This window comes from Carassius auratus, chromosome 41 (genome assembly GCF_003368295.1).
Source record: "Carassius auratus strain Wakin chromosome 41, ASM336829v1, whole genome shotgun sequence".
NCBI lineage: Eukaryota > Metazoa > Chordata > Actinopteri > Cypriniformes > Cyprinidae > Carassius > Carassius auratus.
The window spans coordinates 8,151,956-8,167,021 of record NC_039283.1 but is presented as its reverse complement, the minus strand read 5'-3'; the positions used below and the strand labels follow the sequence as shown (position 1 = coordinate 8,167,021).

The window sequence follows — 15,066 nt, the reverse complement described above, 5'->3', positions numbered from 1 at the left end:
TGCTAGAAAGCTCTCAGATTTCATCAAAAATATCTTAATTTGTGTTCTGAAGATGAACGAAAGTCTTACGGGTTTGGAACGACACGAGGATGAGTAATTAATAACATAATTTTCATTTTGAGGTGAACTTACCTTTTAAACCCTGCCCCACTCCATCTGATCAATGAACAATGAATAAAATCAAATCCCCATTTATTTATTTTTTGATAATTGGTTTCAGAAAAGATTTACCTTTACTTCCATTAAATTGTGACTAACTCTTCAAAGCTATTTGCAGTGAAGGAACTTGACACGTTGCAATAGTCAGTTTTGTTGCAATTATCTTTAGATCATATCTATTGCAATTACAAAACCACCATTTTCGGTATTCTGAGTCAAAATTAAATGAAAACATAATTTAGATGTAAAGGCCTGTTCACACAAAGACAAATATTCGGTGCAATAAATATTTTAATTTAAATTAGCAGCTGTTTATCCATCGGTTCAGAACGACTGGATCATTCACATACCACTAACACTAGATTTTACTGAGATGTGTTCCAATCTTTTTTCCATTTCACTGCAAATGAAACTAGTCAACCAATTAGATTTGTGCTTTTAGTCATGTGACCGAAGATGCTGCTGTTACATTAAACCAGGGTATTTCTGATTTTTTTTCTAAGCGCCACCTACTGTCAGAGAGTAAACCAGCATTTTCATTCAGTCTGTCTGCTGTTTATTACTCATTGGTACGAAGACAAATCAAATGTGAAATTTGAGCTGAATAGTTTAGTTGCGGGGCTTTGTAATTTTAGCAAGCTGGGTACAGCTGTGGAAAAAATATCAGAAATGGCATACTCTTTGAGTTGGTACTTTTTATTTTAATGCATACTTAAGTGAAAGTGATGTGATGTGTGGCCAAATATGGTAACCCATACTCAGAATGTGCGCTTTGCATTTAACCCATCCAAGTGCACACACACACACACACACAGCGGTTTTTGCTGTGGCACCCAGGGGTTTGGTGCCTTGCTCAAAGGTACCTCAGACATGGGTACTGAGTGTGGAAGAGATTAGAGCACTGTACATTCACTCCTCCCCCCTACATTTCCCGCTGGTACAGAAACTTGATCCCATTACCTCTGGGTTACAATTCCATATCAATTTTTTTTTTAAGTTGAACATAGCTAAACTGAAATCGGTTAAAAGTTGCCCTGGTTGGGAATCAGTGCCCTACTCTGTAGTATGATTTACACTGACTATGTATAGATGTGGGATATATGACTCATTTCTTCCCACTAATAGCCGCACAGATCAGCACTGTAAGGAGTTGATGATCTTGTATGGAAGCGAGACATTATTATCTAGACAAATGGCCCTATCAAGTTGCCAAAATGAAGCAACATAATACAGAAACAATGCATGCAAAACCACAAAAAACTCCATTAAACATCTAATCTTGGTCCACCCACACCCACAAAAGGAGCATTTGTACATTTTAATATTTGTAAGCTATATTGCTGAGTGACAGTTTTATTGCCTCAATTGACAGTGTAATCGATTTACAGCAGAGATTGATCTCTCTAATGCTTCGGGTTTAAAGGGGAATGTTTCCTCAGAATACATCACTTCTACCAAAAGATCCCATTCAAATCTGTATAACAAACTGTAGCATGAATGTAAAATTGATTTAACAACTGGAACAAAGAACATAATAATAATAATAATAATAAAGGTACAAATAATACAAATCTTGATATAAAATGTAAGATGATGTGATATTATGAATGTTTCTGATGATGATGTAAAGGTAGATTATCAAGACATTCATTTTACACATTGTTTTATGCAAATAATTTTCTAGAAACAAGAAACATTAGGCAAAATGACCTATAAACAGGCCTACTACTTCTAAGACAACATATATATGAAAAATAGTATGTACATGATTGTCCACTGCCTTGAATTCACTATATAGGTATGAATGAGACTGTGTGTGTGTGTGTGTGTGTGTGTCTATAAGAAACTGCATGTAGAAAGGGAGACAAATGTTGACCCACAACAGTGTTGTGCAAGATTCAGAATTTAAGAATCGGCTCTTTTTGAATCCAAGAGCTGATTTGATAACATTCATTTGAGTCTTTCATCCTGAGAAATAAAATGGCTAATTAAAAACTACTCGTCCATATAAATGTAGTTCTATTTAAGTCAATTCTGTACATAATTCAAATTCAGAAGTTGGATTGGGATGTCAGAAGCTGTGAAAGTCACACAGACAGTGAGACAGACAGCAGAGATCAGATGGAGTGGTGATTTTTGGTGGTTCCCGTGATCAGACGTCCCGCAGGGCTGCGCGGGTGGCTTTCTGAGCAATAGGAGACGACAGACACACAGACTACATGCTGTAGTGGCAGACAGCTGAGTTTAAATATAAACCCCTCCAACATGTCCACTTGCCCTCAAAGACAGTGAAAACAAGCACTTTTAGATTTGTTTCTGCCACTATGCTATCAACTCTAGAATTACAGCAAAAGCATCAGGATGAGGTATTAACCTTTACTCAGACAACCCGACTACCGTAATAAACAGCTAAAGACTTTTATCAGTGCAGCAGCTGTCCATGTATTCAGCCGTCTCCTGCCTCGGACTTCTTCTCTTTGACTTTCACAGAGGACTTCCTGGACACCTTCGTCTTGTCCTTCCCAGACTCCTTTGATGACTCTTTCTCTCTGGTGGACTCCTTGTCCTTTGACTCTTTTGTAGACTCTCTTTTAGACTCTTTTGACGACACTTTGGGCTCCTTTTCTTTACTAGAGTCTTTCTCCTTCTTCTCTCTGGACGATTCTTTAGATGAATCTGTTACAAACATAATATAGAAATATAAAGAATATAACAAAGCAGATCTTATGATATATGCTTTTTTTCAATATAGACAGCAATTTTAGGCATTATAGGAACGATCCTCATGAGAGGCCTGTCCTAAAAGGTAGCATCATGCTACCGTCTGAGATCCCTTATCTTGGCCAAAATTCGAAGCAGAATTGAATGGACTTTTCATAGAGAAGACAAACAAAAGTGCATTTCAACTCATCTAGTAAAAATCCATCCAATATTTAATATTTCTGTGTAAAACATTTGTTTTTAATGTATACAACAATGCCACATTGTTAGCTTATCAACATGCTAATGCCAAAAATGATGTCACATTGGACTGGTAGTAATTCCAAATAATAATAACACATAGAAATAGCAGAAGTATTAGTCCCTTGTGAAAAAAAGAAGTATGTTAGCATACTTTTAAAAAATTTACTTCTTATAGGCCTAATATACTTGATATTCTTAATAATATACTAAAGTGCAAACTGAAAGGAATGTGTTTTTCAGATGCTGAACTGTTTATTATTTAAATAAAAAAATTATAGTTTTAATTTATATTAAATTAAAATTAGTAAGTACATATTTATATGCCATTTCTTAATTCTGCTGCTATAATATAGTTAAAGTGTTCAGTTGAATGAACTGCATTAAAACTAAAAATCATTTAATTATCTATTAAAACTGTTATACATTTAAACTTTTTAAATATACACATCTGTAAAAATGAATTTGCAATTTAGTAATTGTAAAAAAAGTCTAACTGAAACACTTTAATTGCATTTAATATAAAATTAAACTATAATAAATACTCATTTAAAGACAACATGCAATCAAGTCTGTAAACACATTTTAGCATACTTTTAAAGTATATCATTTCTGCAATAAATACAAAAGTACAGTAAAGTATACTTCTTTTTCATAAAGGTCTACTATGATTTTTATTCACTAGATATTTAAAAAACGACCCATGGTCACATTAAAGTTTGTCTGTGGGAAGATTATGTTGTAATATGGTTCAGTTATGTCATCAAAAGTTATTGGAAACATATGCCGGTTCTGAGAGGATCACAAATGTACATTTATTCACTTTAGCAGACCTTTTTATCCAAACGTACACAAGTAATGTACAGAATATTAGTGGAATATTAGTGGAAAAGGGGTATGAGAGTCTCTTTGTGTGTGTGTGTGTGTGTGTGTTTGGGGGGTGGGGAGCAGATCTTTTTGTTGTGTACCAGGTGCCATTGTCACTCAGTGTCAGTCACAGCAGGCAGTCAACACACACTCACACACACACACAGACACACACACAGATACCCTGTCTACTAAATGAGTGATATATATATGTGCGTCTCTAAACAGTCTTTAAACAGTCACAGCCGTTTGCATCCTCTGGGGGCTGGTCTCAATCCTCCACCTGTGTGCGAGACGCCTGTGAGCCGCAGTCACGCTGGGGCTGCTGGGTAGGCAGACAGCTCCTGTAGGGCTGTATCCGCAGGGAGCAGCTTAATAAGGCTTTTTCTGAGGTGCTTCGCAGCAGCGGCAGGCTTAATGACACTGACACGACTGCAGACGTCCCTTCTCAGACAGACAATCTCACAAGACTCTTCATCTCTCAGATGAGCCTGTGATTGTGTGCATGTGGTTTTGTAGTGTGAATCTACAGACAAAGACTCAACAGTACCTGAATGTGAACTGCACCCCTATACACACGACCGTTATCTGATGTGTAACCACAGACAGCCCACATCACCCGAGGAATCGCCAGCAGGACACATTTTACTATATAGATCAGTGCCTTGGGGTTTTCAAGCGTTTTTTTACAGCAAGGGCCCCAAAATATCACTATTTCTTCTTAAAATACGTAGGCAGTGCTATATATTTATGTATAATTAAAACATTTCAATTAAAGCACAACTATTGTGACAACAGAAACCAGTTCTTTCAAATATACAACCCTTTTTTTCTTTCAGATTTTCCATAGACTCCTTAACATCCAGCAGCCAGAGGAGTTTCTATTACTATGGGGATGGCAATGCAATGAATAATTAGTAATCTCTAAACTCTCAAACTTTTAATAAACTGCTTCTGTTAAGTTCTATTGTACTAGTATCATGTGCAATCAGTGCCAGTCCTGTCCTATTTGCCAACAACATAAATAGTTAGAGAAAGATGGAGAAGGATTTTTAACTAATGTAGACATGTTTTGTTTTATTGTAATGGGACTTACACACACACACACACACACACACACACACACACACACAATCCATATGATATTATGGTGTGTGCTTCTACATAAGATTAGCATTTGAATTGTTAATAATGGCAAGAAATGTGTTTTATCTATATAACCACTTACATCGCCAAAAATTTGAGCACACAGACTCTTTATCACCATATTTTAAGACTCTGAAACTTTGAATTAACACAAATGGATATATGGGAATTATGAAATGACCGAAAACAAATGAAAATATGTTATATTTGAGTTTCTTTAAAGTAGCCCACTTCTGCCTGGATTATGGGTCATGCTCGCTCTGGACATTCTCTCAGGTAACCTCATGCGGTGCATCCTAGCATGCTTTTAAAACAGTAATAAAGGAGTTCCCATGGACGCTGGACACTTGCTGGCCCATTTTCTTTTACTATCTGCTTAAACCTATCTACAAAACTATTACAAATCATAGTTAAAAAATCATATTAGAAAAATGAATATTTGTAAGCAAAACCTTTTCAAAAATGTAAGAATGTACACTACTATATACACTCTTAGGCCCCGTCACGGAGACGCGTTTCTGTGAATACACACAAATGTTTTATCAGATAGGCGTTTCGTCCACACGCATCCGGCATTTTCGTAAGGTGAAACCTCTATTTTTTGAAACCGGGTCCCAAAGTGGATAAATTTGAAAACGCCGTCTTTGTGTTTTCGTCTGGACGGCTAATCCGTATATTTTCAGAAACGATGACGTCATCAGCCCACGTCTCCCCCCTAGTCAGACACCTCTACTTCATGTAACAGCAACAAAAACATGAACAAACACTGAACGATTGTCTTTTTATTAACTAACATTAACACAGATTAATAAATGTATTATTCCATGTTCGATTGTGTACCACGCGCAAGGTTTATGAGCATAGTCCAAGTCTTCTTCTCTGTTTTTAGTGTATCTTTGTAGCAGAATTACAGCGCCACATACTGGTCTGGCATGTATACTACATCATTATGCGGTTTCGTGTGCACGCGGATATTTCTTGAGAAGAGGAAAAAAAAGATCGGATTGGGGTAAGCTCCTTCTCCGTGTGGACGAGGCCTCAGAAGAAACACTGGGGCAGTACCCTCAAAGGTACACCTCTGTACCTTCTTTATCGCTAAAGGGTTCATAATTATACCAAAAGACTACATATTGCAACCTGAAGGGTACACACTAACACTAATATGCAGGTACTAATATAAATATTAATATTCACAATTAATGCATTATTATATTATATTATTATACAACATTATATTAATGAATAATATTCTAAGGTACTAATATGCAGCCTTTAAGGGTAAAGAAGGTACAAAGGTGTTACTTTGAGGCTATTGACCAGTGACAAACTGTTGTATCCTTAAAGGTAAAATTTTTGCACATATTTTTCTAGCAGTGTGTGAGCAGTCATGAGGAGTCTTTATCTCGCAAATGTAAGTATAAAGTGGGTGTGAAATGTTTAAGATCTCACAGAAAGATAGAATGGATGGCTGGAGATGTGAGAATACCACTGTTTGAGTTATGTTTGCAGGATATTTTAGCCGGTGTATGAATGTGTGTGTGTTTGAGTTGTGTATGAGGCTATGTGAGGTCCTGTTTATTTGCAGTTTACTTCACATACACATGACCACGATCACAATTGTAATAGTTTAAGTTTATTAAGATAATTATTAAATGCAGATGTACTAGAACAATAGCAAACCAATAGCAGAGAGATAAAAACAAGCAAACTAAAACCAAAAAAAGGAAAATCTTTCACAGCCTGTGTCAGTTTGAGGGGATGAGTCAATTCTAAAGGATCAAGTAAAGCTTTGAATTCCGAATTCAGCCAGAGTCGCAATACAGAATTCTAAAACGGAATTCTTTACTGGGACTGGTAACCAGTGAAAAGGGAGGCTAGAATGGACAAAATGCTACCCAAAGAGTTCAATCAGTAGCCACGAACTTCTTTGGAGAGGGAGGTTTATTTTACCATAACATTTGTTTTTAAATGTTTATGACAATTAAAGAACATATCAAGACATACAGGGTGTGCATTTAAGGACAAGAACCCTAAAAGGACTTCATCATAACTTGCATCAGCATTGACCCTTGCATTGATCTCTATGATCTGGTACATTGATCTCTATGATCCAGTACATTGATCTCTATGATTTAGTGCATTGATCTATATGATCCAGTGCCCTGATATCTATGATCCAGAGCATTGATCTCTATGATCCAAGATCCAGTGCATTGACCTCTATGATCCAGTGCAATGATCTCTAGAGCCCCTTTCACACTGCCATTCTGGCAAATACAGGGGTAAAGAGTTCCTGTAATTGTTCCCTGGTCACTAGATTTTGCACTTTCACACTGCCAGTGATGACCCGGTATATGTGCGTGCTTTCACACACAACCCTTGAAGATCCCGTAACGACACGTGACATCAGCGCGTGACGTGTACTGTACGAGTCGACAACGTTTGGCACGTTATACTTTAACTGAAGCAAGCAAATGATCTCGGCGTCAGCGCGGAAAGTGAGGAACTAACTGATCTCTGCTTCATTACAGTTTGCACATATGTTTTCTTCGCGAATGTTGATCTTCCTTCAAAACAGCCGGTAAAAGCATCGCGCGATAAAGCGCGTCATCACTTCGATACGGAATTAGATCTGGCTTTTGTTCACACAGCGCTCGTTCCGGATCGATTACCGCAATGTTACTAGGTCCCCGACCCGGGTTCAATTCGGTAATCAATTCCGGGACGTGGTTGCTTTCACACAGAAGGCGACCAGGCAATGTTACGGGAATATTGCGGGTCCGACGTGCAGTGTGAAAGGGGCTTATGATCCAGTGCATTGATCTCTATGGTCCAGGGCATTGATCTCTATGATCCAGTGCAATCCAGTGCATTGATCTCTATGATCCAGTGCATTGATCTCTATGATCCAGTGCATTGATCTCTATGATCCAGTACCTATCTACCTCCGTGCTGCACATTGGTTGAACGTTGTAACAAAGAGTTCCTGAGTTCAAATAATAACATTGACTTCTTTGCCGCTGACCTCTTGAAGTGCCAGCCAATCCTTGAGGCTCTATTCACTTTGATGTGCACTTCTCACTTGTTACCTGGCTATGCTGTTCAGTGACGCTATATGCAATGTTCATGTTGACGCCCTGACTTGAATCAGAGAAATCCCCAAAATACCAGTGAAGATAAAGTGCCCAATTATAATGATTGCAGTCTTGCTCTAATTCAAATGGATAATGTTATTAGCATTAACTGTCATCTGGCAATCAAAATCATGAAAAGGAATTATAATCAATTGTGTGTGTGTGTGTGTGTGTGTTTTTTTGTTTTATTTATTCATTCTTTTACGAAGGCCAGTACAGTACACAAACTACATGATGGCTGAAACAGACTTTCAGTATCTCATACACTTAAAAAGCTGCAATTAAATTATTTTTATTTGAACTTAACCTATTATGAAGCAGAGTTGAGTTTACAGACATGTTGCTATGACAACTTTGAGTTTCAAAGAAGAAAACAACCCAGGATCAAGTCAAATCATCAACAGTTAAATCTAAAGATAACTCGCTAATCCACATCCAAAGAAAAGGGCCCTGGTGTCCTTAAAATGAATGAATGAAAATGAACAATGTTTGTGGAGAACAGAGAGGAAATCACAGAAACATTATTTATTATTAACATCTGTAGTTAATCTTTGGAAGTTAATTATGAAATCCAATACAAAAGAACAAGTCTTGCTGTCAGCATAAGATTTCCCCTAATGTTTATGAAAAGAAAAAGTTATAAAAATGACTTGAGGCGACAAAAGAAATATATTGTATACAGTAATGTGTGATTAATTCCAAGATTTCCTTCAATCAAAACTCTAGAGATTTGAGCTGGACATTGGAACAAGGAAGGGTCCATGTCGAAAATCAGTCATTCTAAACTAAATGTTTGTTATCTTCTCTAAACATCACACAAAACAACATTTATATGAATGTGGCAATGACAATACTGATGCAATATAAGACAGATTTTCCACATTGTATTAATCAATCAGGATGACTGGTTATTGATTGTCTCCATGGTGCAGATTTCCAAAGATCTCCATGACTGATGTGTTTTTGTACATTTAAACAAGAGTTGTAACCAGAGGTAAAATGGCAAACCATAGTAAATCTTATTAGAACACTAATTTTGTGTTTTGCTTGGACAGCCAAAGACAACATAAAATCCTTCTTAGCAGTGCATATACAGTATGCATCTGCTCTTTTTGTGGCTCCTAATTTTTTTCAGTCAATTGATGAATGGCAGCAGTTCCATAACGTCGTAATGCTTTGCAATAAGTTTACCTTAAAGGTCCCATGACATGGATTATTTCACTTTAAATGCTTTTTAATGTTTCCTTAGGTGTATTTATATAGTATGATTTTTACATTTAAAATTTTGAAATAAAAAGCATTTTTATATCCTGACATTAGCCCTCTGGCTTGAATGCTCTGTTTGAAGGGGCGTGTCTGTTTGTGAGACTCCGAGTAAACCACAACTGTTGTGATTGGCTGACATCTTTGCATTCAAAATCCATATTACATGTGAAACCCCTCTCAAATATATATATATATATATATTACTATTACAGCTGTCGAGATTAACGAATCGTGGAAGTGTTGATTATATAATTATTTTTTCGATCTTTTCCCATCACATGAAAGGCTGCAGTGATGAGCATTGAGTAGACAGAGTCTGTTTATCGCGTGGATGCAGTGATCTCGTCATATTTGCAACAAGTTTTCTCTCACAAAATGCTTTCACCACAGCTAACAGCAAACACATGAATACAGTAAGAGCTCAGTTGTGCAGCATAACAGCGTCATTCATTGTAACGGCAGTTTGGGCAAGTGTGCAGATATACTCGCGATGTGTAACAGCTCCGGAAAAAAAGTGAGCTTTCTTTGATCGCTCTCCGTAGTTAAATCACAATTTAAATAATTAGTAATTTTACCTAAATTCATTACTTCAGACTTATGTGCCCTCTAGAAGCTTGCGTTCTGCAAGTGAACATCACTTGATTGTTCATCCCAAAGAAGCACAAAGTCACTTTTACGGACTTTTAAATTAAATGTTCCCTCCTGGTGGAATGACCTTCCCAACTCAATCCGAGCAGCTGAGTCCTCAGCCATCTTCAAGAATCAGCTTAAAACACATCTCTTCCATCTTTATTTGACCCTCTAACTTTAACACTCACTATTCTAATTCTATTCTTTAAAAAAATCTAACTACCTTTCTAATCTTTTTGTATTCTATTATCTTTTCATTTATTATGCAATTGTATATGTATGTGTGTGTGTGTATGTGTAAAGACCTCTAACTAGCTTGCTCTATTCTTTTTTTTTATTATTCTATCGGTTTTTCTTTTTATTTATTATATTAGTTAAAATCCCATGCTACGTGTACTGTGTTAACCTAACTGAGACTTGTTATAGCACTTATATATCATTGCTCTTTTTGTTGTTTTTGATTGCTTCCACTGTCTTCATCTGTAAGTCGCTTTGGATAAAAGCGTCTGCTAAATGAATAAATGTAAATGTAAATAACAGATTTGTTTCATGCTACTAAGAGAAACAACGTGAAGTTGATCGTTTAGTCACTGGCTTGATTCACTGATGCATAAACAGTATTAAACGATTTAGAAAGAAAGTCTGTGTGAACTTGAATGATTAGCTACCCATCAGAAATCACTGATCACAGATCAGGCATTAATGAACACTGTTACTCACTGTTTGTGCCAGTGCTGTCAAATCCATATCATAAAAGTCTGTTTTAAACGCCTGTGCTGACATTGCGACTGAATTATATGTAAATATTTGGGTGGGCAAAGCAGAGAAAGGGGAGGTAACAATTCTCGTTACAACGTCACAACGAGGAGATTCAAGATCAGCCCGTTTGAGCTTCCATTTTCTCAAAGGCAGAGAAAGATAGAAAAATCTCAATTTACACTGATTCAAATTTCTAGAAACTTGGGGACCATATACAGGCTAGGGGAACTCATATTAATGTTGAAAAACCTCAGAAAGTGAAATTTTCATGTCATAGGTCCTTTAACATTAATGCAATAGCTAACTTACTTAACTATAAACGCCCTATCATACACCCGACGCAAAGCGACGCAAGGTGCAGCGCAAGTGTGTTTGCTAGTTTCAGTCCGGCGCCATTCACATTTTCCCGTCCAGCGCCACGTCGTTTAATTAGCAAATGCATTTGCACCCATTTGTGCTCCCATGGGCATGCTGGTCTAAAAAAGAGGTGTGTTCAGGCGCATTGCTGGCGCAATGCTATATTAAGGAACTGAAAATAGACTGGTCTAAAGTCTGGCGCGATGTTTTTTCTTCATTATTTAAATAGCGTGTTAGTATAGGCGGGTCCACAACACATGTACACACTGCTTATAAAACACAGGGACGCACAGCAACACACAAACATGCCAAATATTAAAAATCTAAGGATTGCAATGCATAAGATTAACAAATTTTTAGGGCCTCTAAAAACTTTGACCAAAATTACATCTATATATATATATATATATATATATATATATATATATATATATATATATGATGAAAATGTTTATTTGTACATCTCTCAATTGCATTATATGTTTTGTCGCTTGCAGTTAAAGCAAAGAGCTTTGATCAGAACGTCAAATATCAAGTGACTGATCTCTCTCTCTCTCTCTCTCTATACATATATTTACCTCTTGATATTGCAGTCAGTCATATGTCAGTCTTTACACTGTTAATGAATGGTACCAAATACATTAAAATTGAATCTTATTATGAAGTGTTATGTGATAATCTAATGATGTAAAATTATTATATAGAACTTTAACAGTTGTTATCAACCGTGTAACATCTTCAGACAGAAAGAGGCAGAAAGAGAGACAACTCTTGGCCTCAGAGGGTGTGTTATGGGTGGGATTTCTGTGGTCAGTTGGGATATTTTCTCTCCACTTGTCCACGCCCTAGCACAAAACATCCCTTTTACACACACTGGTATGTCTCCTGTCTGGAACTGCTTGCAAAGTCTGCACTCTGCCCACGTACAGCTGAACCACATCTGACAGACGCAATTAGAGTGGTCGGCCTCTGTCTCTCCATAACGTGCACTACACACACTTACAGACTAGCCTTCCCCCTACATCTGAACAATTGCACAAATAAATAAGATCCAAAAAATCAGAGCACACTAAATATGTTTTATATATACAGCACACACACACACACACACACACACACGGAGACACTGTAGATTGTACTTCTATAGGCTAGGCTTTTATTCACATACAAACACTGATCAGTGTATATACACAAAGCACATCAAATATGGTACGCAGAAGCTCAGCCAGAGATGCATGATGCGCAAGATCAAACTTCATTGTTTCTCAAGTGTCAAGCAAGCACAGTTGAGCTTCCATTTACCAAATTTGATGTGCTTTGTGTATGTGCACTGATCAATGTGGATCACTTCATATGGATTTCATTTAAGATCACTTTCTGAACTTTTTCATGCATCAGAATTTTATGTGAAGAAGTCTCTCAGTTTTTATTATACATCTCCATTTGTGTCCTAAAGATGAACAAAGTACGACTCTGGAATGACGAGAGGGTTTATAATTGATGAAGTATGAGCATGTACAGCACTCAATAATGAGTTGGTGCTCATATGGCCTGAATGACTGCAGCAATGCAGCATGGCATTGAGTTGATCAGTCTGTGGCACTGCTCAGGTGTTATGAGAGCCCAAGTTGCTCTTATAGTGGCCTTAAGCTCTTCTGCATTGTTGGGTCGGGCATATCGCATCTTCCTCTTCCCAATAACCCATGGATTTTCTGTGGGGCTAAGGTCAGGCAAGTTTGCTGGCCAAATAAGAACAGGGATACCATGGTCCTTAAACCAGGTACTGGTAGCTTTGGCACTTTGTGCAGGTGCCAAGTACTGTTGGAAAATGAAATCTGCATCTCCATAAAGTTGGTCAGCAGCAGGAAGCATGAAGTGCTCTAAAACTTCCTGTAATACGGCTGCGTTGACCTTGGACCTCAGAAAACACAGTGGACCAACACCAGCAGATGACATGGCACCCCAAACCATCACTGACTGTGGAAACTTTACACTGGACCTAAAGCAACGTGGATTGTTGCCTCTCTTCCTCCAGACTCTGGGACCCTGATTTCCAAAGGAAATGCAAAATTTACTTTCATCAGAGAACATAACTTTGGACCACTCAGCAGCAGTCCAGTCCTTTTTGTCTTTAGCCCAGGCGAGACGCTTCTGACGCTGTCTGTTGTTCAAGAGTGGCTTGACACAAGGAATGCGAAGCTGAAACCCATGTCTTGCATACGTCTGTGCGTAGAGGTTCTTGAAGCACTGACTCCAGTTGCAGTCCAATCTTTGTGAATCTCCCCCACAGTTTTTAATGGGTTTTGTTTCACAATCCTCTCCAGGGTGCGGTTATCCCTAATTGCTTGTACACTTTTTTCTACTACATCTTTTCCTTCCCTTCGCCTCTCTATTAATGTGCTTGGACACAGAGCTCTGTGAACAGTCAGACTCTTTTGCAATGAACTTTTGTGTCTTGCCCTCATTGTGAAAGTTGTCAATGGTCGTCTTTTGGACAACTGTCAAGTCAGCAGTCTTCCTTATGATTGTGTAGCCTACAGAAATAAACTGAGAGACCATTTAAAGGTCTTTGCAGGTATTTTGAGTTAATTAGCTGATTAGAGTGTGGCACCAGGTGTCTTCAATATTGAACCTTTTCACAATATTCTAATTTTCTGAGATAATGAATTTGGGATTTTCTTTAGTTGTCAGTTATAATCATCAAAATTAAAAGAAATAAACATTTGAAACAGTCTGTGTGTAGTGAATGAAAATAATATACAAGTTTCACTTTTTGAATGGAATTAGTGAAATAAATCAACTTTTTGATGATATTCTAATTATATGACCTGTATGAGAGAAACATAAGTACTTAAGCTCCAGTTGCGAGAAAAGCTTTATATTAATATGAGTGGATCACAGTTGAGTATTACAGGGCCCCGTGATTTCCACGATGTGGAAAACATGGACAGTCATAAAGCAGAATGTACTTCTCAAAGTAACAATTACAATAATGACAAAACAGTTAATTAAAACTGTTTTGTCATTTTTTTCAGGAATATCATAATTTTCCTAATTTCATTTTAAAAATGTAACATTAATTTTCTCTTGTGCAGTACTTTACAAATATATATATATATATATATATATATATATATATATATATATATATATATATATATATATATATATATAAAAAATAAAATAAAAAATAATAATCAATAATATATTAAAGGTGTTGAAAGTCAAACTAATTATATTTTAAAAGATGAACTGGGTGGTTAAAGTTTTATGCACTGAGTTTATTATCATCTTTGAAATTGTATTAGACTTATTAAAACTGAACCCCAACAATTCAAATGGATAGCTGGGAAAAAAACAGAATTTGGGAGTTTCACAGGGCTTTATATTAGGTATATCCAAAAATTTGTCAGTTTATTAATGCCAGTGCAATGGAGGGGAGAGATCAGGAATGCCGCAGAAATCCAAAGAAATAATGGTACAGTACTCAGCCGTGCTTTGCTTTCAGCAAACAACACTAGCTCTCCATCAACAGTCAACCCTCCAAAAACAACAACAACAACAACAAAAAACTTTTATTCGAAAATTTTATATTCCACAAGTGTTTTCTGCTGAGACTGAAGTCTGGGCACTATTTTAATGCACTGCTTTGGTCTATCCTCTGGCTGTGTGAACCCCAGGGTCTGTGGTGCATTTGTCGAGCATGAAAACAAAAACTTTTACAATTATATTCTGTAAAAGTAGATGATGATGTGTTCCTGTGGTGGTGTTCCAGTGCTGACACATC

The 15,066-nt window shown here is 37.0% G+C and overlaps 1 protein-coding gene across 3 annotated transcripts in view; it reads right to left on the bottom strand.

Annotated features, from left to right (window-relative positions):
• Window positions 1–1,464: 1,464 nt before the first annotated feature.
• LOC113060027 (protein PTHB1-like) overlaps window positions 1,465–15,066 on the bottom strand; it is a 140,867-nt gene continuing 127,265 nt past the window's right edge. For all 3 annotated transcript variants that reach the window (XM_026228802.1, XM_026228801.1, XM_026228803.1), the window contains one exon: window positions 1,465–2,835. In XM_026228802.1, coding sequence (XP_026084587.1) covers window positions 2,606–2,835 — 230 coding nt within the window. In that variant the 3' untranslated portion in view covers window positions 1,465–2,605. The remainder of the gene's footprint in view (window positions 2,836–15,066) is intronic.